The 21,173-nt window shown below is 52.7% G+C and overlaps 9 protein-coding genes across 9 annotated transcripts; 3 read left to right on the top strand and 6 right to left on the bottom strand.

Annotated features, from left to right (window-relative positions):
- BJX67DRAFT_249871 (uncharacterized protein) lies at positions 1 to 1,573 on the bottom strand. The gene has a single exon (XM_071026229.1). It carries the CDS (start codon positions 1,045 to 1,047, stop codon positions 181 to 183), a length of 867 nt encoding a protein of 288 aa, XP_070889809.1. The 5' UTR covers positions 1,048 to 1,573; the 3' UTR covers positions 1 to 180.
- On the top strand, positions 1,303 to 2,737 carry BJX67DRAFT_249862 (uncharacterized protein). Its single transcript, XM_071026228.1, has 2 exons — positions 1,303 to 1,922; positions 1,976 to 2,737. The coding sequence occupies exons 1-2, from the start codon at positions 1,557 to 1,559 to the stop codon at positions 2,453 to 2,455; spliced, it is 846 nt and encodes a 281-aa protein (XP_070889810.1). The 5' UTR covers positions 1,303 to 1,556; the 3' UTR covers positions 2,456 to 2,737.
- On the bottom strand, positions 2,511 to 3,372 carry BJX67DRAFT_249891 (uncharacterized protein). The gene has a single exon (XM_071026230.1). The coding sequence runs from the start codon at positions 3,004 to 3,006 to the stop codon at positions 2,566 to 2,568; it is 441 nt and encodes a 146-aa protein (XP_070889811.1). The 5' UTR covers positions 3,007 to 3,372; the 3' UTR covers positions 2,511 to 2,565.
- On the bottom strand, positions 3,373 to 5,742 carry BJX67DRAFT_390536 (glycoside hydrolase superfamily; the record flags this gene model as incomplete). The annotated part of the gene is made up of 9 exons (XM_071034651.1): positions 3,373 to 4,072; positions 4,226 to 4,422; positions 4,477 to 4,786; positions 4,835 to 4,951; positions 4,986 to 5,064; positions 5,124 to 5,159; positions 5,280 to 5,386; positions 5,553 to 5,660; positions 5,700 to 5,742. The coding sequence occupies 9 exons, from the start codon at positions 5,740 to 5,742 to the stop codon at positions 3,795 to 3,797; spliced, it is 1,275 nt and encodes a 424-aa protein (XP_070889812.1). The 3' UTR covers positions 3,373 to 3,794.
- A 205-nt stretch (positions 5,743 to 5,947) lies between these two features.
- On the bottom strand, positions 5,948 to 9,622 carry BJX67DRAFT_249900 (glycoside hydrolase family 31 protein). The gene is made up of 4 exons (XM_071026231.1): positions 8,512 to 9,622; positions 8,043 to 8,453; positions 7,813 to 7,983; positions 5,948 to 7,750 (listed from the first exon to the last, which is right to left on the bottom strand). The coding sequence occupies exons 1-4, from the start codon at positions 9,228 to 9,230 to the stop codon at positions 6,079 to 6,081; spliced, it is 2,973 nt and encodes a 990-aa protein (XP_070889813.1). The 5' UTR covers positions 9,231 to 9,622; the 3' UTR covers positions 5,948 to 6,078.
- A 594-nt stretch (positions 9,623 to 10,216) lies between these two features.
- BJX67DRAFT_344792 (putative C6 transcription factor (AmyR)) lies at positions 10,217 to 13,101 on the top strand. Its single transcript, XM_071028299.1, has 4 exons — positions 10,217 to 11,887; positions 11,947 to 12,397; positions 12,452 to 12,816; positions 12,881 to 13,101. The coding sequence occupies exons 1-4, from the start codon at positions 10,905 to 10,907 to the stop codon at positions 12,894 to 12,896; spliced, it is 1,815 nt and encodes a 604-aa protein (XP_070889814.1). The 5' UTR covers positions 10,217 to 10,904; the 3' UTR covers positions 12,897 to 13,101.
- Positions 13,102 to 13,269: 168 nt separating this feature from the next.
- On the bottom strand, positions 13,270 to 15,877 carry BJX67DRAFT_249947 (glycosyltransferase family 31 protein). Its single transcript, XM_071026232.1, has 2 exons — positions 15,744 to 15,877; positions 13,270 to 15,433 (listed from the first exon to the last, which is right to left on the bottom strand). Exon 2 carries the CDS (start codon positions 15,347 to 15,349, stop codon positions 13,871 to 13,873), a length of 1,479 nt encoding a protein of 492 aa, XP_070889815.1. The 5' UTR covers positions 15,350 to 15,433; positions 15,744 to 15,877; the 3' UTR covers positions 13,270 to 13,870.
- A 1,050-nt stretch (positions 15,878 to 16,927) lies between these two features.
- On the top strand, positions 16,928 to 19,405 carry BJX67DRAFT_249949 (signal recognition particle subunit SRP72). The gene is made up of 4 exons (XM_071026233.1): positions 16,928 to 17,410; positions 17,473 to 17,746; positions 17,803 to 17,947; positions 17,999 to 19,405. The coding sequence occupies exons 1-4, from the start codon at positions 17,090 to 17,092 to the stop codon at positions 19,203 to 19,205; spliced, it is 1,947 nt and encodes a 648-aa protein (XP_070889816.1). The 5' UTR covers positions 16,928 to 17,089; the 3' UTR covers positions 19,206 to 19,405.
- A 1-nt stretch (position 19,406) lies between these two features.
- BJX67DRAFT_249950 (Gfo/Idh/MocA family protein) lies at positions 19,407 to 21,113 on the bottom strand. Its single transcript, XM_071026234.1, has one exon. The coding sequence runs from the start codon at positions 20,684 to 20,686 to the stop codon at positions 19,475 to 19,477; it is 1,212 nt and encodes a 403-aa protein (XP_070889817.1). The 5' UTR covers positions 20,687 to 21,113; the 3' UTR covers positions 19,407 to 19,474.
- Positions 21,114 to 21,173: the final 60 nt, after the last annotated feature.

Here is a 21,173-nt window from a genome sequence, read left to right on the forward strand (position 1 = left end):
ACGTTCACAATTTCGAGCGTGGTTCGCTGGCTTCGGTCGTGACTCGATCGACCGTCCCTCGGGGGTGATGACACGCTCCACTCGGTGGGACGATCGAGAGCCGGAGCCCACTCTGGCACTTCGGATGGACCAGGCTCTGTCAGCCTGCATATTCCAAACGGAAAGTAATTCCAGGGTGTCCTAAGAAAGGAGCGGGTTCTGTCCGCGAAGAGAGAAGCAAGCACCTTTTGGCATCAACAAAGACTCAGAGCGCTCCGCTGCCCTTCCATGAACGAGCCCTGCCCTTCGTATCTCCCAGTCTTCGCGAGAGCCAAAATTGGAAATGGAATCGCTTGAGTTTCTGACTCTTGAGCGGCAGCGGATGATGGCTGGCAGAAGGATCAAACTTTGTTTTTGGAGAATTCGACGAATTTCTCGTTTGAGCAAGAGCAAGACGAGGATGAGAATCCTGAATAATCTCTCCCGCGCACGCCCAGTTCTCAAATGGCTCCATGATCCGCACGCAGTGATTCGCAAGGGTGGGCAGCCGAATTTTTCTGACATTTGTGTCTCCATCGAGCCACCTTGGCCCATCGAGGCTGTCACTGGGGACGACGAACCACTCTTGCCTCTGGTACCCAATCCACGGCTTCGGACGCACTCGGACGGGCCAATTCCAACTCTCAGCCACGCAGGCGGAGAAAAGCGGACCTTACGGAGTGGCGAGCTTCCACTCTTAATCGAGCGTCGTATCGGGATGTCTTGTTCAAGGGTCACGGATTGGCACCTCGCGCCCTTAGCCTCAAAGAATCCCCACCGTGTCGCAGAATCACAAGTGCTGCATCCTCGGAGAGGAGCTCCGTGGGCTCCAGAGGCTCCGGAGAAAGAAAGAATGGTGACAGGACCATTCCACCACACCTGCCTCAATTCCAAGAACCCAAGCCACTGGGGAATAATGACGTTTTTGGTCTGACACTTCCCTGACAGGCTGACACTGGCTGACACCAGGGCTGTCACTGACACTGACAGGGGCGTGCGGGATTTTCGCATCCAGACATTCCATCTCATATCCTGCTTCCCTGATTTTGGGGCTCGCTCTTTGTATGGTCTTGATGAAGAATCAGAGAGCCTTTTTTCTTTTTCCCTGCGAGATCCGAGATCCCAGATCGTGCAGAGTGCAGGGATGCAGGCTGGCAAGGGCTGCGATCGATGCCGAAGAATGGCTGTCAATTCCAAACCCCGAAATTTCTGTGGGTTGGCCAAGGCCCTAAGCAAACCTTGTCTGAGGAGGTTCGTCTGGGTTGGCGTGGAATTTCAGACCAATTTCCCTTTATTGGCTGGCCCTCTGCAGATCTCAGCTGGCGCAGTCGTCACATCGGGCGAACTGCTGCGAACTGCTGCACTCGGCCACATCGCGATCCTGACTCAGTTTGATTCAGGCGCTCTGGCTGGTGCATGCCACAATTTGTCATTCTCCTGTCAGCCAACAATGCTGTCGTGCCACTTTCCCGCAACGAGTTCCCGGTTCTTGGGTTTGCGGTTCTTGGGGTTGTTTCCAGTCGGTGAACCGCCGTGCGATGAACCCGGAGTGGAACATTGTGAGCACTCGCAAGGGACTTGCTTGGGAGCCGGAGACTCACATATCCTCGGATCACTCACTCTGCGACTTCGATCTTGAACTTGAGAGTCCAGTTTCTAAAAGTGCCCGATACTGGTGTCCGTGCAGCATCAACCTCGCTCCTTCATCATTTCAGGAATTGGCTTCCTCGCAGAAGAATGTCCCACAACCTTTCCACCACGAGCCCAAGCCGGTTGAGAGGCGAATATTCTCCGGGGCTTCCCTCAACGTCAATACCCACTTCCCTTTCCCAATTGAAGATAGGCTTTCCAATAGTCGGACGTTCTATTTGCATTGCACGGGGTGGGAGGGAGCTCCTTCGCCTGTGAGTGGCGCCGGCCTCTCCACAGGGTCGGGATGAAGATTGATAACAGCCAGTTAGCTCATCGCAATGCGGTTTCAGGAAGAATCCCGGTTTCCTGGCGCCCCTTGATGGATGGGCAGTCTGCGTTCGCCTGCGTACGGATGATCGACGGTCCAGAATTGACACAGGAATTCGTCATCTGTTCTGAGTGGGTTCGCTTTTGGCTGGGCGAATCTGTCCACTTTCCGAGAAGAGATGTGGCGGCCGTTGTCAAGGAGTGGAAAGACGCCAGGAACCAAGTCTCCGCTGAGAAGTCGTTGCTCTGCTGGGCCAGGCCAGTTACGCACCTTCCTGTTCCGGCATGCTCCGTTCCCCAGCTCCTCGGCCCAGAGATCAGCTTCTCGTGCTTCGTTCACGGCGCTCCCTCCTCAACCATTATTTTCCTTGGACGACGGAATTCACTGCGAACCCGATTTCCCTCAAAGGTCGGAGAGGACGTCTGCTTCACCCCAGACTCGGTTTCCCCTCCAGCGCTCCAATTTCGCGGGAATTGACTCGGGCGTGCGACATGTGATTCCACCGTGTTTCGTGGCATTTATCCAGCTATCTACGGAGACCAGGTACCGCCACTGCTTTATCTTTCTATCTATTGGATCCCCCTCAATCACCTCAGTGGTGTCCAGTTTGTCCCTGTAGCCCTTCTCACCTCGCCCGCTCCCTTTCCTACCAACCCACTCCAAAATTCCGCCGTCCCGTCTGGAACAAGCTCCTCAACCTCCAGAGAAACAAGAGCATCAACAACCCACTCCTGACACCTCCTCTTCCCGTCTCGAGGCGCGGCTTCGGCTCTGATGATACTGACGACTCGGCGCCGTTGATCGGCAGTCAAGTCATTTATCTTGGCCATGCCTTCCGCCTGCATGGTGGCGAGATCTATCCCTTCGCGCGCATCAAACTGATACCAGAGACTCTTGAGATCAATTACTTGCACATGGAGAAGGTCGCCGAACGAAGCGCCAGGTTCGCGGATTGCGAATCCCCAGTGGGATCGACTCTGGGGGCTCAGGCCGGGCCCGCATACTTCGACCAGGAGCTCATAGGTCATGGTATGGTGCTATCTATGAGTCCCTTTGTTTCCGCTTCCAAGTGTTAGTCTCAAGACAAGTCAGACTTCGTTGAGGGCAAGAGTGGGTGGTGACAGAACCGACCTTGCGAGTGACACTGCACAGCCCAACTCTAGAAGCCGTAGCAAACTCTTCCAGGTCGTCGCAGTAGTTAGCCGTAATAAGCATATGTAAGGCGATGGACCCCCTCTTCTTGGGCACACACGTCCTTCAGCGAACTCCAGACAGAGGCGCAGGGCGATGAGACATCGTCAGGCAGCCTCTCATTGACAATTGAAGGCGCTGGCGCTAAATAAGCGCCGCGCCTTTCACAGTCGAAAGGGAGCGAGTAATCTTATTGGACTAAGACCGGCAGAGTTCTTGCGAGACGTTCGCGCTAGGTAATTTAATTCCATAAATCTGATTTGATGTTATTCCGAAGACAAACATGGCCGTTGTCTGATGAGATCCTCTCCAGATGTGTGGCTGTTGGTGTGATGGGTGACAAGTCAGAAGCAATACCTCGCAGCTGGGGACTGCAATAAATACAGAGTACCTGGGGGAATCGACGGTGAAAGAACAGTGAAAGTTGTCATATATATCTATGATGTAGCACTTTCTAACACCCGTGACGGCCACAACTGCATGTTGAAATTCATCACAAAAGCACGTAATTATACCCCTAGCCCAGCACCTAACCAAAACCGATAACACACAGAGGCGAGAGCCCAGTTATGATTATACTCAAATCCAAAAATGACACCCACTTCCCTGGGGTACTAAAAACCACTCACTCGCAAATTCCACTACCCTCCAGCCCCGCGCTCGGATACAGAACTCGCGGCAACCCGCCTTCCGTCATTGGGACAGGGACAAATTCGTCTGAGTCTACTGTAACAGTAGTACACGAGTTGATCTCCGTCAGAGCGAGGCCAGCAGCGAGGCGGGCGGCGTAGCCTGTCCCAGTGACGGGAAGGGTGGAAGGCCCAGCGCCGGCGCCGGCGTTTGTGACGACGGTTATAACCTGGGTCCCATTGAAGCCTTTGCGCATTGCGAGTGCAGAGGAATCTTGGTAGATGGCGTAGATCTGGCATAATAAGATTAGCAAACGGATTATTTGTTGGAGTTTGGGAGTGTGGTGGGTGTTCTGGGGTTGGGGCGGGAGGGGGGAAGGAGAATACCATATAGGATATCCCTGGTCCTAGCTAATAGCGTGTGTACGGATGGCATTAGACGCGGCCATAAGTTCGTACAGCTGGCTTGTCATCGAGTACCCAGATAACCAGGTCGCTTCGCGATTGGAAGGGTCGTCGCCGCCTGCGTAGTGCTGTTCCTGCCCAGCGTAGATGATAGGGATTCCGTCGGAGAGGATGAGGAAGGCGGCAACGTTCTTGGCGAGGGAGATGTCATCCGCGTACCTGATCCAATGAGGCGAACGTTCCGAATGTTGAAGGTGGAACGGGGTAACTTACGAAGAGAGTCGTAGGTTATCATGGTCCTCAATGAAGCTGCCCAACCGGGTTGAGTCTGCGCAGGTGTATTTGACCGTTTCAATCATGTTGGAGAGGCCACTTAAGCTGCCCGACGCGGATTTTAAGGCATTGAGGAGGGGGCAGTAGCTTTTATTCGGGCCTAATTTAATACATACGACTCCGTACATGGGGTAGTTTAGTACGCAATCAAGATGTTCTTGGTACGGACAGGTATACTCCGGTCTCCATTGAAAATCTCGCAGATGGTCTTTCTGGAGGTGCTTGACGGTGTCGATGCGAATACCGTCAACTGGTGCGTGTAAGCTAGGGGAGTCCAGAACGAGAAGAGAGGAATCACTGGAGTAGCTCGACACAAGCGACCTGATCCACTCGTACCAGAAGTTTTGGACATCAGTTTTGCTGGTGTTGAGATCGTAAAGGCGGACCGATTTGTCTCCGAGCCAGCAATTCTCGACTTTGGGCATGATCCTCGTAGTCTTCGATGAAACAGGGGGAGTGAAAGTACTCCTGGGAATTAAAGCGGTTGAAGACGCCGTAATTGACGGAGTCGGTGGCACCGTTGTAGCCCTAGGTGTATGCCGGTGAGTTGCGAGTTGGAAAGAATTTAGAGACGAATGGTCACCCACCATGTGGTTGGCAACCACGTCAACCATCAGGTACATCTCTCAGTCGTGGAGTGCATCGGCAAGTGCCTTGAGATCGTCTTCCATGCCGTAGTTGGGGTTGAGAGTGTATCTGACCCAGTGAGCCTCATCCACGTCGAGATACGAAGGGAAACCCACATGCCCTGCTCCATGGTATGCTTGTCCGTATGGAATGTTCTCCTCCAGTTGAGCTGTCACTGGGGTAATCCAGATGGCCGTGAAACCCATTCCCTGGATATAATCGGCTGTTCTCGTCAGTATCGGCCTAGTAGGAACGACCGGAGGGTACCGACCTGGTTGATAACCCTTTACCATGTCCCGCCGCAGTATTACTACTCTCATCAGCGTTTCCTAAATGAGAGATAATGTCTTTTGAAGACTCACCCCGAGGCTGGTGTCGCACTCAGCAACCGTCCGTGCGGGCGAAACGGTCGGTGAGTAAAAAGTATACCGACTGCGAGCGCCATTGCGCAGGAGTGGCCGCAAGGGCCGTGGCAGGAGGCAGAGCAGAAGGGGAGGCTTCATCCTGAGTTTGGATGGGGAATGGGTGTGTCGTACACGCTAGATATGCAGAGGCCATGGCAGTAGTATTTGTATCCATTTCTTCAATGCAGCCGCGTGCTGCAGTGAATCTTCGGCGGTTCCTCAATCCCATGCTCTATCGTGGGCCTCGATCCAATGCGTGCTGCAGGAGATTGGCGGGGGTGGCCAGTAGGGATGCGCCAACACTGCCCTCCGGAGGAGGTCCTTGCGGAGAAAGACCTGCGGTATCTTATTGGCCTGCCTTTCAAGGGACATGAATCGTGGCTGCATGTGTCGTTGCATTATTTTGAGAGAACTCTGAAGAAATCTACTCGTGGTGGGCGTGATGATTTCACAAGGCTTCCCTCAGCCCCAGCCATTCCAGCACCTGGCCCGTCCATGACATTACGCTAAACTACCACCGGAGAATCCAGTCTTCGGCCCAGGCACCGTCGTTTGTAAATCTGTCTAGCCCCGTTACAAACAGGACTCGCGACAAGGCGTCATATTTATTCGGCACTTGCTGTCCGTTCAAAGTCACCAACAATGGCTCGGCAGAGACCCCCAACACGGTGACGTTCGCCACGGGGTTAGCTTCTCTCCAATCGCCTTCAACTGAAACACTCAGAGTCGATTGAGATATCGTGAAATCGACGTTGAGTGTGGACTCGGGGTTAACGCTCTCCCCATCGTCGAGGTATAACTGTCCTGACGCTGTACCGTTGAGGCTCAGGGCAGCTAATAGGGCCCAGGAGGTCTGGCGAGTATCTCTTACGGTCAAAGCTACCCCTTGCATCGGAAGTACGCTCCCACCACGGATATAGACCGGAATATGGCCCAAAGGGGCCCTTATTGTAGTGTTAACTCCGGGCTCTGCGTCGACCGTGGTCTGCGCGTACCAATCGTACCAGAGCTGGCCCTGCCCGACACCGGGGAAGACGCCTTTCACGGTGTCGACCTGGGGCTCGAGGACGGGAATCACCATGATGGATGATCCAACGAGGAACTGGGTATCTACAGCCGCCAGAGAAGGTTCGTTGGGAAACTCCCACGCCAGTGCTCGCATCACGGTAGCGCCAGTGGTGTGCGCATTATGCATCAGAGTGTAGAAGTAAGGAAGCAAGGCATATCGGATATTCATTGCTACCTTAGTGGCGTCAATCACTGAGGCCCACCGGTAAGGCTCTTGTGGAATGGCCCCACGGACATTGTGATTCCGATAGAAAGGGAAAAATGCGGAGAGCTGCATCCAACGATTACATAGTTCCTCGTCGCTATTGCCACTAAATCCGCAGGTATCGACACCAAACATTGGGATACCAAAGAGGGAGAACTGCAAAGCCTGTGATATCGAAAAGTACATGGACCACCATCTGGAATGGTTATCACCACCCCAGTGGCCTGCCCATTTACCAGACCCAGAAAACGTCGAGCGGCCAATGATAAATGGACGCTTCTCTGGATAGATCTGCATCAAGCCCTGATAGGTCGCACGAATACCCATGTGCCCATAAAGGCTATGTACGTCATATTCCTGGTAGCCATCTACGTGGGTAGCATTCGGCGAGACTGCATGAACAGCGAGGTCGTGGCCAGTATGAACATGATTGATCACATACGGCGGGTGGTTGACGTTACGGACTCCAGGAGTGGGTGTCGTTCGAAGATACGAGGTGGTGGTGGACGTTGACGGGCTCTCTGTCGCCGAAGCTTGGCTCGAGGAAGCTGCAGAAGCGGAAGCAGCCTCTGTAGCGTTGCTTATTTCAAAACCCTCAGGATATTCGTACACGCGGTTTCCTGGTTCGCCAGGTAGTATAAAAGGGGGGTGAACTGGATTCAGTGTTCGGTTCTTAGACCCGCAGCTTCCCACGCAGAAGGACGAGACCTCGCCCATATCGTACCACACACCATCGAAATCAACATTCTCATACCACATTACAAGCTCATTGGCCCAAAAATTAGCCGCCTCGGGGTGATGCCAATCCGGATAAACCGTATACCCAGGCCAGACGGTTCCAACGTAGAGGCTGCCATCAGGATTCTTGATGTAAAGGTCCTTCGCAGCGCCTCTGGTGTAGGTATCATATCTACTCGTGAATATGAGCCAGCGCTCGCACATATACAGCCGCCGCAGGTGATAGTGACTTACACATCGGACGCGTTTTGGGGATTTGGAATGTAGAGAGCCGCATCAACAATAGGGACGAAATGGCGTCCACCCGCGTGGAGCTGGTCCAAGAAAACCTTGGTGTCGCTGTAGGAAAATCGATATTGGTCGTTATCAAAATCTCGATACCCATGCATGTAATCTATGTCTGCCCTGAGCAAAAGTTTAGTTTCAGACCCCACATAACTCACATCGAACGTTGCAGAACGTACCAAAGATATTCTAAAGGAATTTCAAATCTCTCAAAATTTGCAAGAACGTCCGCAAATTCCGACCAATTATTGTAACCCCATCGGCATTGATGAAAGCCAAGAGTATCGTACTTTTGCATCGTAGGGAGTCCAACTGTACTGTGTTGGTACTGCTTGGTAACATCCGCCGCTGTTGGTCCCGAGTAGAAAGTGAGGTCAATGTTCCCTCCGATTGTCCGCCATGTCAGACCTTGGGGATTCAGAATCACCTCCTGGCCATGAGCATTCCTCAAGAATACACCGTGCGAATATGATATATAGTGCTGCGACGGGTCCGTCTCGCTGGCCTTCACATACGTTTGCTCGCCAGTCAGTTCATCGAATGTGTGGTATCGCGTGTCTAAATAAAACGCGTGGTGCCCGTAGATGTTTCTGGATAAAGGGCGAAATATCAGCCTCATGCGCAACTCAGGATTAAAGATAAACATACGAATCAATTGGATCACCAATATCTGCCGCGTAAGTCGTAAGTGTAGCGTTTCTTAAGAGTCGCAGTTGATTGATACGCTCTCCGAGGCCGTACAAGTTATATTCGTCTGGTAGAGATGTCACGAACTCAATGAATTGGTCCTCAAATACCAGTACAGAACCTGCTGTGTCAAAAATTATTTCCCCGGTAGCCTTGCGAGCCACTTGGAAGTTGAAGGTGGGCTCATTGGACCATGTCACAGAAAAATCGCTGTGTGACTTGGAGGCACCGGGTACTCTTGTCGGTCGGGGAACCAATTCCTCCGGAAGCAGATACCAAGACGCATTCGACGCATCCAAATGCGAAGGCGTAATTTGTATGTTCAAGCGATCAGTGTCCTGGAATTCCACCTCCAATGTCAACGAATGGACATCCGTTCCATACACATTACATGGGTCTCCACCGAGCTCCAAGATGGCACTGAAGCCGTGAGGTGTGTGGAACACATCGTACGCCTGATAGCCGGGACAGATAGTCTGCGCATTGACGGCTTCTGGGTCGTCAATATTCGCAATCAACTGTGCGCCGACATCGACGGCGTCAGCGAGGGTAAACTGGGCATGTTCGGCGGCTACAGTCACTGTCGCACCTTCGGGTAGCCGCTGGAGGGTGTCCTGGACTGCCCCAGAGCCCACGGCGAGAAGTGACGCGGCCGCGAGAAGGTGCGTCAAGTCGACCATGGCGAGAGAAAGAGACCCCCGTAAATCTGATCGAACGGTTGTCAACTGACTCTCGACGATGGTACAATCCTTTATTTATCTTGCGATCACGTCCAAGTTGGCGAGAAAAGTCATCTGCGCTTTCATTGATGTTGTGGCACCTTCAAGGTTGAAGAGGAGTCGACGAGGATCATCCGTCGCGACTCTGGAATGCAAGGGGAGCCTTGCCCAAGGCCTCGAGGAGGCGGGGGGGTTGGCAACCATTTGGGGTTCTGATGCGGGGAGGCGAGAGGGGGCCTGGGCCAAAGCCTCATCTTCGTCCCTCGGAATTCCGATGAAAGTGGAGGAAACGGCAAGGGCTCGAGCACCCCAAACGATCGTCCGGTAGCTCTGTGCTGATTGGCCAACGTTCCGATAAAAGACCGAGCTGTCAGCAGTGCTGTTCACTGTTCAGATGGCCAGGGACAAAGAATCAAGCAAAGGTGGAGAGAGGCTCGTCAGAGAGACAGGAGGCTGCTGTATTTTTACCAAAGTTACCGGTGAGAAACGTCCTTTCATCGGCTGTCTCCCGAGAGCAAAACCTTCTGAATACCAGCTTCCCCAGCCTCGTGCCTCCAGCTCCAGTCCCAGGAGCGTGATCATCCACGACGTTCACCATTCCAGGTCCTGCCTGAGTGAGACCGTCAAGTGAGCAACGAGATCAATCTCGTGAACGTTCGTTGGCGTCATTGCGGAGAACAGACTGCCACCACGCTGGGGGCTGCACGCCATCCTGCCAAAAACAACCCAAGAAGAGCCCAAGAAACGCTAAAAGGCGATGGCAGATTGGCCGTGAAGATCCGGCATTCGCTCGCAGCCATCCAATGCCTGGAGATCGGGCTTGTTGCGCCGTGCAAGCTAACTTCCCTTCGGCTTCCCGACGTGAGGATCCTCGTAAGCGAGCCACTCCTCGCGAAACTGGCCCATCTTCAGGATGATCGCCCGAATATAGAGTTTCTTGGGAGCACCTCCTCCCTGTCTAGCTGCGCAGACTGGCCCTTCGCATGTGGCAGGATTCTTGTAACTGATGATGACGGCTCTTGAATGGCTGTGAAGGGCGGAGAAAAAACACACCCTCCATGCAGGGGAAGGCTTCCAGAAAAATAACGCATCCTGTCAAGAAACGTCATCCCGAGTGAGAATTCTTGGATCCAGGGGTTTTGTGCTCCGAGAGTTCGCAAGGGCCCTTCCTCATTTCGCTCGTATACTTCCGTAAGTGGGCAGAACTTGGGCACAGCATCGAGGATGGGTTCGCCAACCGAAGCCTAACCCGAAAGGTGAAGTCCCCCGGGAAGCCATGATTAGCAGACGAAGAGCGAGGAGGGTTGAGGGTGCAACGCGGGGCCTCGAAGACTTCCTGGAGCTGCAGGAGCAGACGAGTGGAGTTGTTTAGTGCGACTACGTAGAGTCTTTCGCTGTTCCTTATCTTCTTCCTCCCTTCTCCCCCGCCCCAGCTTCCCCAGATTTCACCATCGCTTAAAGGTTTGCTTCTCCTCATGCTACCTCCCATTGATACACCATCTGTTATCCTGTTCAGTGCATGAAACGACCAACCATCATGTGTTCCCCAAATTAGCGGCTCTTCTTCATAGCAGTGCTTGCCCAACTTTCACCGATTGAGATATTCTCCCGTCACTTCGGCTGGTGTCGGTAAACATGGACTCACGTTCTATGTCGCTCAAGCAAAAGTCCTTCAAACAGGCCTGTGATAACTGTCGAAGGAGGAAAATCAAGTGTTCCCGGGAGCTCCCGTGCGACAAGTGCCAGCGCCTGCTCCTGTCTTGCTCCTATAGCGATGTGCTCCGCCGCAAAGGCCCCAAGTTTCGGACTCTCTACCCCTTGGCACCTATCCATCCATTGGTAGCAAGGCAGCGACAGTTCGTTCAGTGCGATGCACAGCAGTACTCTGCCGACCGAGAATGGTTTGCCGATCCAACAAGCTACCCATTGGGGGGTTCTCCCACTTCCCCGTCCTTCACGTTGGATGAGCCGCAGTATATGGTCCCCGAGCTCCCAGAGTCGTGCGCTCGTCTTCCACCTCCAGAGCTCGTCTCTTCCCCGGATTCCGCAATCTCCTACACCGACTCGCCTCCAGCCGTGCTACTCCCGTCTCCGCGTGTCCTAACTCCGCCCGTGCTCCTAGCTCACGTCAACGTGTACCTGAAGTATATGTTTCCTATCATGCCTGTGGTCCGAAGAGAAGAGCTCCAGCAGGACTGCCACCACCCGGGCGGCTTGTCTTCCCAGAGATACGCATTTCTCGCATCCCTCTGCGCGGCTACTCACATCCAGTTGAAGCTGGATGGGGCAAACACTGCCAGTGATTGCTCTCTTTCACAGATGGGGGCCGATGGAAGTTCACTGATGTCTGGTGAGGAGCTACTCACAGAGGCTGTGCGCGCACGAAAAGAATGTGATCCAATCGAAGATATGAATATTGAGAGTCTTTTAACTTCTTTTTTTCTCTTTGCTGCATATGGGAACTTGGACCGCCAGGATCATGCATGGTTCTATCTCTGTCAGGCGACCTCCATGATTTTCAGTCTGGGGCTTCACCGTGAATTGACCTATTCCGAGTTGAATATTGAGGAGGCAGAGCAGAAACGAAGGGTATTCTGGCTTCTATTTATCACGGAAAGGTATGGGTTGTGCTCTAGATGGTTGAGGCAAAGTGCTAACATGTCTTCGATTCCACTAGGGGATATGCATTGCAGCAGGCAAAGCCAGTGATGCTTCGCAACTCCATCCACAAACCACAGGTTCTCTGCTCTGACGACCCTATTCTCGCCTACGGCTTTATCAATCTTATTGGAGTCTTCGAGAACCTCAGCTCTAATCTGTACGACTGGGTGTCAGTAGGTGGTGGGGAAGGGTCGCTAGAAATGCCGCCAACTTCTGCAATTCAAGCCAGTCTCAGCAAGCCAATCTCTCTCGAGGGTGTTTCGGAAATTCAGAAAGTCGATATTCTCATCACTCAGCAATGGCTGCAGGGAATGATGTGGAAGCTCTCAATGACTCGCGCCTCTCAGCCAGGCTCTCGGAGCGAAACTGTCCTCCCGTTCCATCTTCCTGTGTCGGTTGCTAAAGCCGTGTTGTCCGTCATTGCAGAAGCATCTCAGGGCTCTGTAGACGCGCATGGCATTGGAATGGTTAGTTGATCCATCCGTTGAAGAGATTGTAGTTCTCACTAATCTCTTCTATAGGAGCAAAAATTATTCGACCTCGGTGTATCCGTAGCTGACGTGTCGCGGTCACTTTCGACGAAAGCCTCACACAGCCTCGCGGAGTCAACGATCGAAGCTCGTGAGCTACTCTGGGGAATCCTCAACACCCTCTCCCGGATCCGCGGCTCCCAGTCATACCTCCTCCCATCCCTTCTCGAGCGATCCAAGGGCCTCCTAAACTTCGACTGTTCACTTTCCACGAGCAATTTCCTCCCTCCTCTCCCTCCGTCCACCTCATCCGAACCTATCCGGTCCTGGCCCGCCTCCGAAGATAGCCACTCCAGAGCCGCGAATAACACCTGGGAGAATCCCTCCGTTTCTGACGACCTCCACGATAACAATGAGTCCGTGGGTCCAATATCAGGAATGCTTCCACCGACATCCATACCAACTGACCTTTCGTTTCAGCCTGGAAGCCTATTGACCTAACATATCTATCCCCTTTCTCGACCCAGCCCTCCTTTACGTGAGGCGAACTGCTGATTGTCCTCGCTACATATACAAATACGAATTATGACGAGCTATGATGAAGTATTAACCCAAGATATGCGAGGTTACGGTATACTGCTCCTCTCCCCGGCGAAACCTCAGTCCGGATGTACATATATATAGATGTACCTGTTTATCCCTCTTCTTGTATCTATTTGCGTCTTCTTCCCGCTTCTCCTTCGCGTTCTATTCTTTTGGGAAATGAGTAAGAACATACAACACAATAGACTCGGCGGCTTCGCCTACCTTCCGTTTCGCCTCTGTGGGTATGCCTTCCCCAGTTACTAATGCCAACCATGAGTAGGAACCCTAGATTCTGTATAGAACTGGCAAACAGCCAACGCTCGTAAACAACCTATTGCGAACACTAGAGAAACAGGACCGAACAACTGGCTGGATGGAAATCATGTTGTGAAGGGCTGCGTCGGCGTGAAAGCTTCACGCCCACTTCGCAACCTCCCTCGTTACTACCTTACTGGGTAAGGGATGGTTCGATTTTAGCTTGATATAATGTGGATTGTCCTTCTGCCTCCTACTTTGCCTTAAGGGTAACTACTAGTAGTATAGAATTGGTCACACGTTGACCGTTAACGTGGGCAAGGGCCTGCATCTGATTATCGATCGCCCTACACACCTGGACGATAACAGCGGTCGGAAGAATATACAAGAGCTGAAGAGAATGCCGGAAAAAGGTGCGAGGTTGGGGTATCGTCGAGACGTGGAATCGAAACTCATAATCTGGATGCCGTGGCAATGAACCGTCTAGGGCAGTGTGGGGTTTGAAGTCTATGAATAATTGATAATGTATGTATCTGCGTGTAAGGTGGATGTATTGTCGCAAACGGTTGTATCGACGAAAGCAAAAGGGTATTATGAACACCGAAGTTGACAGACTGGACGGAAAGAAAATCACTGCCTTCGCCAAATCAATTCCATGATCTGGTCGCCCTTCTCGGAATCGCGATGGATGTACCACTGTCGAACGCTGTCTTCATCGACTACCGAGTCTACCAGCAGATAGGCGATCTTTCCGGAGTCCTTCTCACGGAGAGGACCGAGCTCGTGCATGAAAGCTTCTAGGGATGCACCATGGTCGCCAACCCATGTAAGTTCCATCGACGTGTCATCGGGGCTAATCTCCGAACTGTACTTCGATATTGAGAAACCGTTTGTCAAGGTCCAACCATCCGAAAATCGCCACTTTCCGAGGAGACACGTCTCGCCACAAATCTCGCCAACCTTGCTGAGCTTCGCCATATCGGCGTTGAACCACGACTTCCAGTGATGCACAGAGAGTGGTAACGGCCTGACAGCTTCAAAGAACCCAGTGGCGTCGCCTCTGAAGTCCAGCTGTCTCAATCGGTGATCGATGGTTAGGTGTGCATCTGAGTATTGGTAGACGCAGAGTGAAATCCGCCGATCACCCGTGTACCCCAATTGTTGGCCCGATTGTTGGCAGGCTTCGTAAACCTCAGGTTCGCTTAGCCGTTCGACAAGAGGGCGGGATAGGAAGACGCCGGCGCCTCCGAAACCCATAAGCCCAAACAGACCAATCTGTGCGACACTTTCCGATACCCCGCCGACGTACATTTGCTGCGTATGGTCATACTTTTCAAAAGCTTCTATCAAAGCCGACATAGAAAGGAAAAAAGTGTCATCGTCGATGATGCAAGACCATCGAGTCTCTTCCCCCAAGTTCTCAGCCAAGTGCGCTACCAGCGAAAAGTATTTGGTCTGGTATTCTTCGCCCGAATGCGTTACGATCAGATTGACGCCCAGTTGTTCGGCTTTCGCTAAAACTTCTGGGATCCGATCATCCGGCTCGACCAGTGCGAAGATGCGGGCCCGTGTGTGGCCAGCCCAGTGCGCAAAGGCATCTAGGGAGTCACTCAACCTGTCTACGTTTGTGGCGACACCAAAATCGAAATGCGAAGCGTCCACGTGTTGAGGGGGACGCGATACTTGCAATGAAATCGAGCTCGGGATCGAGCAGTCGTTCTGCAATACCTCCGTCGGATTGGGAGCTGCTTTACTGGCAGACTCTCGATCAAATAGAGGTGTATCGAGGGTTTGTATCAAGGGTACACTATTTGACGACTCAACGGCCACCACCTCTCGTCGGACATACTGGGAGAGTTTCTTCACCTCAAGGCGTTCAAGAACGTCGAAATCGGGCTCACAGCCGACATGGGCAGTGACTGTGATGTTCTCGGAAGGAGCAGTCTGGACAATCACCTCCTCTATACTTGTATCATGGCTAAACGGGCCGAAGAAAATGAAGAGTGTTCCGATGAAACAGGCAGCGACGAGAAAACGGGCGAGCTTCTTCTTCCAGACCCAGGAAGAGTTCATCGGAGATCGGTCGCGGATGCGGTATTTGTTCGACATGTTTCTCAGGAAATTATAGACCACCCTGATTAGAGTCCACCACTCGCGACGGAGGATGCGGTACAAACGACGGAGAATGCGGCACTAGCGCATTCGCATCGCGACCAGTCAGCCTTGGGGCAACAAACGCTCTGAATCGAGGTGAAGGGCGGAAGGCGAAAGGAGAGGAAGGACGCAATGTCGAGAGGCGGCCAAGAGCGAGCGAAAGGTCCGGCCGATAGGAGGGGAAGGAAAGGGATGGGGAACAATTCGGATGGGCGAAGACGAACGAGAGGAGGAGAATAGTATTATAAGTATTATCTTGGAAAAAAATACAAGATTGAGATGAAGAGCGAAGGACGAGAAACGGATGAGGAGGGAGGCAAAGACAGAGGGAGGGACCAGAAGGACCAACCTCGAGGGCTGCCGAGAGTCCAGGCCGCGAATGATCATTTGCAGACAAGAGGCAGGATGGATGGAGAGGAGAGGAGCAGAAAGAGGGAAAGGGGGAACCGCCCCGGCCTGTGGTTTGGTTCAATGATCCACATTTCTCTTTTTCGTTGCTTTTCCCTGGAATTTTACCCGGCCTTTGTCGACGTTTCCGGAGCCGCGCGTCAGACTCTGAATTCTCCAAAGGAGCCTCTTCTGCTTTCTGGGTGCTGTTCACACCGGGCCCAAAGCTGTTGAGACAATTTTATCAGGACTGTGCATGGAAAGGCCCTTGTCAGCCCTACTCAACTCTCCAGATCAAAACGAGCTTTTCCAACTCAAGAAGTGCAACACTGAGACCGATGACGGGGGTGACGCGTATTGGGCGAAGATCTTGCCGGAGGTCGGTTGGTAACGACCCACGGTCCTTGGCAATGGGGCATCGAAGGATGATGTTGAATCTCAATGATGCAGCCGTCATGAATTGTGTCTCTCATCATCCTTTTTTCACCTCGAAACTCGCGTCCTCTTTGAGGTGGTTTTATCTGCTCCGGTAGGCACCTGGGGGGAGTACGAGGCTGTTTGGAGGGCCACTGGTCAGGCCAACGGATGCGCGTTCTATTATTGGGTGAACAAGGATTACTTGAGCCTGTTGAGGGAACGCCTGCGAGTACAACGGAGGACATAAATGTGGGATGGTGAGAAAGAGATTATTGGAAAGATTTGGACATTGAACACAGAGTGCTCTGCATCAACATGTGCGTCGACGTCGTCGGCACCACTTTCTGAAAGCACCCCCATAGTTCCCCCGCACTCGGTCAGTGTCTTGGATTATCATCAGGAGGTCCATCTGGATCCTGCAGTCGTCACCCTCCGGCCTGGAAGCTTCTGGCTTCGCTGCTTCCACTTGAAGGAAATATGACGATTTTGCAAAACGAACAAAAGCATGCAGAAGTTGTCAGTGGAGTTTGGCAGCTGGTTGACAGTTGTGGGGAGTTTTTCTCGAACAAGTAACACCCCAGGCACCAATCCGCCCTTCCGAATTCATCCACTGGCTGTCCAAGTCACTGTTTCCTTAGTAAGCGAAAAGCCTCCTACGGGAACGCTTAGGCACCTACTGTGCGGGATACCCAATTGGGGAAATGTGGGCTGCACAATTGGCATCGAAAGAGACTGGGCTGGATACCTCCAACCACCGCATTGATTACTCTACATGGATAATTGATAATCGAAGACCTCTCTGCTCTTATCGCCCCGCTTTGGGCGACAATTCCATTTCCAACCCCTCTATGCCTCGCTCGCACAATTCCTTGAGCCACACCAGAAACCACCATGTCCACCAAGGCCTTGAGCTCGCTGCTACAAAAGGCATCCATTGACGACCACGAAGAAGTTCTGCGTTTGTGTGACGACGCGCTGGCCAAATCTAGATCCGATCTCCAGGCCCAACATGTCAAGGTCGTCGCGTTGTTAAAACTTGACCGCTACGAAGATTGTCTACGAGTGTTTGAAGAAGGCGGGGATAATCTCAAGAGGAACGCTGCTCTGGAGTTTGGTTACGCTCTGTATAAAACTGGCCACCCCAGCGAAGCCATTGATGTGGTTTCCCGTTTGGTTAACGACCGGGGCGCTCGTCATGTAGAAGCTCAGGCTGTAGGTTCTTCTCCCTTGCTCCTCTGGTCTTCTGGAAAATCATGGCTGACCTCTTGCCTTAGAGTTACCGGGCCGAGGAGTTTCGTCGCACAGCGGAATTATACGGGGAGCTCGCCCGGGATTCCACATCGGTTGCGAACGAGGAGCATGATCTGCGGATAAATACTTGGGCAACGGATGCACAACTACAGTGGAAAGGCCACCCTGCGTTAGTTCGTCACACCAGACCTACACGAGATGATCTGGAGGCTTTTGAGACCGTCTACAATGCCGCCTGCTTGAGCATCGCGAAGGGCGAATTTGACCAAGCCTGGATGTTACTCAAGCGCGCCAAAGGTTCGTACGATCTACCCATGGGGGAGGCCAGACACATTGCTGATCGTCTCCCACAGAGCTCTGTCGCACTTCAGAAGACCTTACAACGGAAGATAGAGATGCTGAGTTGCTTCCGATTGCTGTCCAGCAGCTGTATGTTCTGATCTGCCAAGGAAAGTTTGAAGAGGTCGAGCCAATCCTCGAAGAAATTTCTATCAAAGAGTATGCCGATTATTGGGACACTGGTTATAACATAGCTCACAAAAGTGGTAGAATACCCGAATTGTCTACGAGAAAAGTCGGCCAGAACAATGTGACGATTGCCCGCGGAACCGCGGCAAACCCATATGCACTATACAAAGCGCTTCACGAAATCCCTGATTCTACAGATAACGACAGGCTTTTTGACTACCAGAATACTATAATAACTGGGAATCTTCACGCAGTCGACCTTCTCGTCCATAAATACGACGGTATCATCCGATCCACGTCCAAGGCGCTCTCCCGAGCTCCTTATCCATCCACGGAAGCTAGCACGAGCCTCCTATCAGTTTACAACGTCGCAGCGCATGCCAAGGGTGGGACGGGATCGTCAACGCTGAAGGCAATTCTCTCGGCGATAGACAAACGACCGAAGGACCTTGGCTTGGTACTCACCGCCGTCCAATTCTACGTGAGTTTGGGTAACACCACATCCGCAATAGTCACTCTGGAGAAATCACTCCATCTGCTTGAAGAATCTATATCTGCGCAAGAGAAGGAAATCCGCTTCAATCCTGGCCTGCTGAGCGTTCTTATTACCTTATATAAACGTGACGGCCGAAGAACCCGGATTAAAGCTGAACTAGCTAAGGCCGCAGCGTTCTGGAAAGAACAAGCTACTCAGCCAACGTCTTTGCTCCGAGCGGCGGGTGCATCTCTACTACACTCCTCACTCGAATCTGATTCAGCCCAGGCTGCAGAGCTGTTCAAGACCCTGTATCAAAATACCCCAGATGACTTGTTCGCCGTTGCTGGTTACGTTGCGTCTCACGCGGCCATCGATTACTCTCTAGTTGAAGCGAAAGCTAAATACCTTCCGCCCGTTGAAGACCTGATATCTGACATCGACATCACGTCCCTCGAAACAGCAGGCGTCTCGAATTCTTCCTGCACCGCAGCCGTCACTGCGACGGCTATTACTGGAGCACGGAAACGGACTGCAAACAATAAGGAGCGTACGAGGAAGCGGACTCGAAAGTCTCGACTACCCAAGGACTACGATCCGAGCAAGACGGCTGATCCAGAACGGTGGCTCCCACTCCGCGACCGATCAACTTATCGGCCTAGAGGCCGAAAGGGCAAGCAGAGGGCTGCTGAACGCACGCAGGGGGGCGTTGTAAATGAGAGATCTGAAGAAAGCACGCCATCCGGTGCTCAACAACAGAAACCCCAGGGTGCGGGGGCTAGCTCGAAGAAAAAGAAGAAGGGAAAGCGGTAGATAGGATGGATATGCCTACAGGGTTCATCCACGAATCATCATCCAAGGAAGGACGCCGCGCACGTAGTCTTTGACTTCCTGTACTTATTTAAGATAACGCGGGACGACTTACTTAAATCTAGAAGCCGATGTTGTACAATACCCTGACATGTTACCTACGACCGGAGCCAACCAGCAGCCGGATGCATTACAAGGAGTGGAAGGGAGATTTGGTTTTCAGGAGCACTTCGTCTGCGATTGGCATAAATCACTATTCGAAAAAGGTGCCTCTACCCAAGCGGAGTCCGGATCGTCCCGCATTGCCGATCATACTGCTCAAAGATCGCCTGGAACAACTTGATATCCTCAAGCGAATCCCTAGCCGTTGTTTTCGCCGTTTTCCCTTCAACCAAATGCGCATGCAGCGCCCTCAACTCCTCCTGATATGCCTCCTCCCACGTACTCACGGTCTCCGTCTGCATCAGCCCGCCGCGTTCGTCCGCCGCCTCGACAACCACACGAACCGGTTGGCCCCGCGCGTAGGGTAGATCGTAATATATCGTCACCGTCTTCGTGTGGCCATACACAGCTAGCTGGGCATCACATCTCGGGACACAGTCTGTCCCAGCCTCATACGTCAGGGTAAATGGGTATGGATGAGCACCGTCAACAGCGGCACCGTTATAGTGGAAAAGCGCTGAATAGAACGGCTCGTTCACGGAGATATTGGAGATGGCGTCTGGGTACCCTAGCGTATCGCGCATGAGGCCGAGATCATGACACCCCAGCGAGGCAAGGAACCGGCTGAGTGCCATGCGCTCTTGGCTGAGCTGCTCGTCTTTCCCAAAGACCTCCTCCATTAACCCTCTCAGACGCTTCGTTCTGTCCTCTCCTGCCTCTTTCTCCTTCATCGGCAATACCACCCCATTTGACCCGGGACCGACACCGTCGCTCTCGGCGTTCCCAGCACCCACCCTCGAACTTGTCACCGTATGCGCAATGTGCGGTCCTGCAATCGTGCGACATCGCGCGTAATGAATCCTCTCTAATGACCTCACCTCCCTCTTGAAAACGTCCTCGAAACAAGGTGCGTACCGTCTCGCGGACGCAACAAAGACCCTCGCGCCGTTCGGTGCGTCCTTTTCAGCCTCTATGATCCTTCTTGCGGAGGGGATGCTCAGGCTCACGGGCGTTTCGACCATCACGTGTTTCCCAGCTTGGAGAGCGGCGATGGTGTAGAGCTCATGGTACTCGTTCGGCATGAAGTTTAGGATTAGATCAATGTCGGGGTCGGAGAGAATGGTATCAGGATCCTGGGTTGTGTTCGCGGTGGAGATGCTGTTTGCAGGGACGGGGACGGCAGGTTCTTGGGGGCGGGAGAAGTAGATGGCGGTTATGCTGTAGAGGGTTGGGAGGGCATGGAGGGCTGGTAGGTAGATTGTCTGGACTGGATGGGCTCCTGCTGTTAGGATACCGATGCGGAGGGGGTTTTGCTCCGACATTCTGGTAGAGCTCCGTATGGGTCTCAGGGCTGGTGAGGATGTCTAGGACGTGGCGTTTGTAGGTTCAGGATGCTTGGATGGGGTTGAGAGATGTTGAAGGAAGGGGTAGGAACAAATGCTGCGCACGGGTAAAGTTTGGTCGATAAAGTTGGTAAAATCAGGTCATTGACAGTTGCGTCAGGCTAAATAATCCGCATGACATCAGAGATCATCTCCTGACACTCAGTGTTCTGGAGTTCGACAATGCATGGGAGTCTCTTTGCTTTTGGTATGCTCCTGGTCGAAGAAGAATCTGCAAAGGTACTACGAATGCCTGTACTGTTTGTTGGGAGTCCTGCTGGCCGCGGCGGATACACTATTGACAAAGCAAACTAAAGTAACTATCCGAGAAAGCCCAGCCCTTAAACTGTGCCTTGGTGTCACTCGAGGTGGCACGGAACAGTCAGATGGTCGGATTTGAGATCAACCTTGGCGACTGCGAGCATTT

The sequence above is a fragment of the Aspergillus lucknowensis genome, assembly GCF_044049455.1.
Source record: "Aspergillus lucknowensis strain CBS 449.75 chromosome Unknown BJX67scaffold_5, whole genome shotgun sequence".
Classification (NCBI taxonomy): domain Eukaryota; kingdom Fungi; phylum Ascomycota; class Eurotiomycetes; order Eurotiales; family Aspergillaceae; genus Aspergillus; species Aspergillus lucknowensis.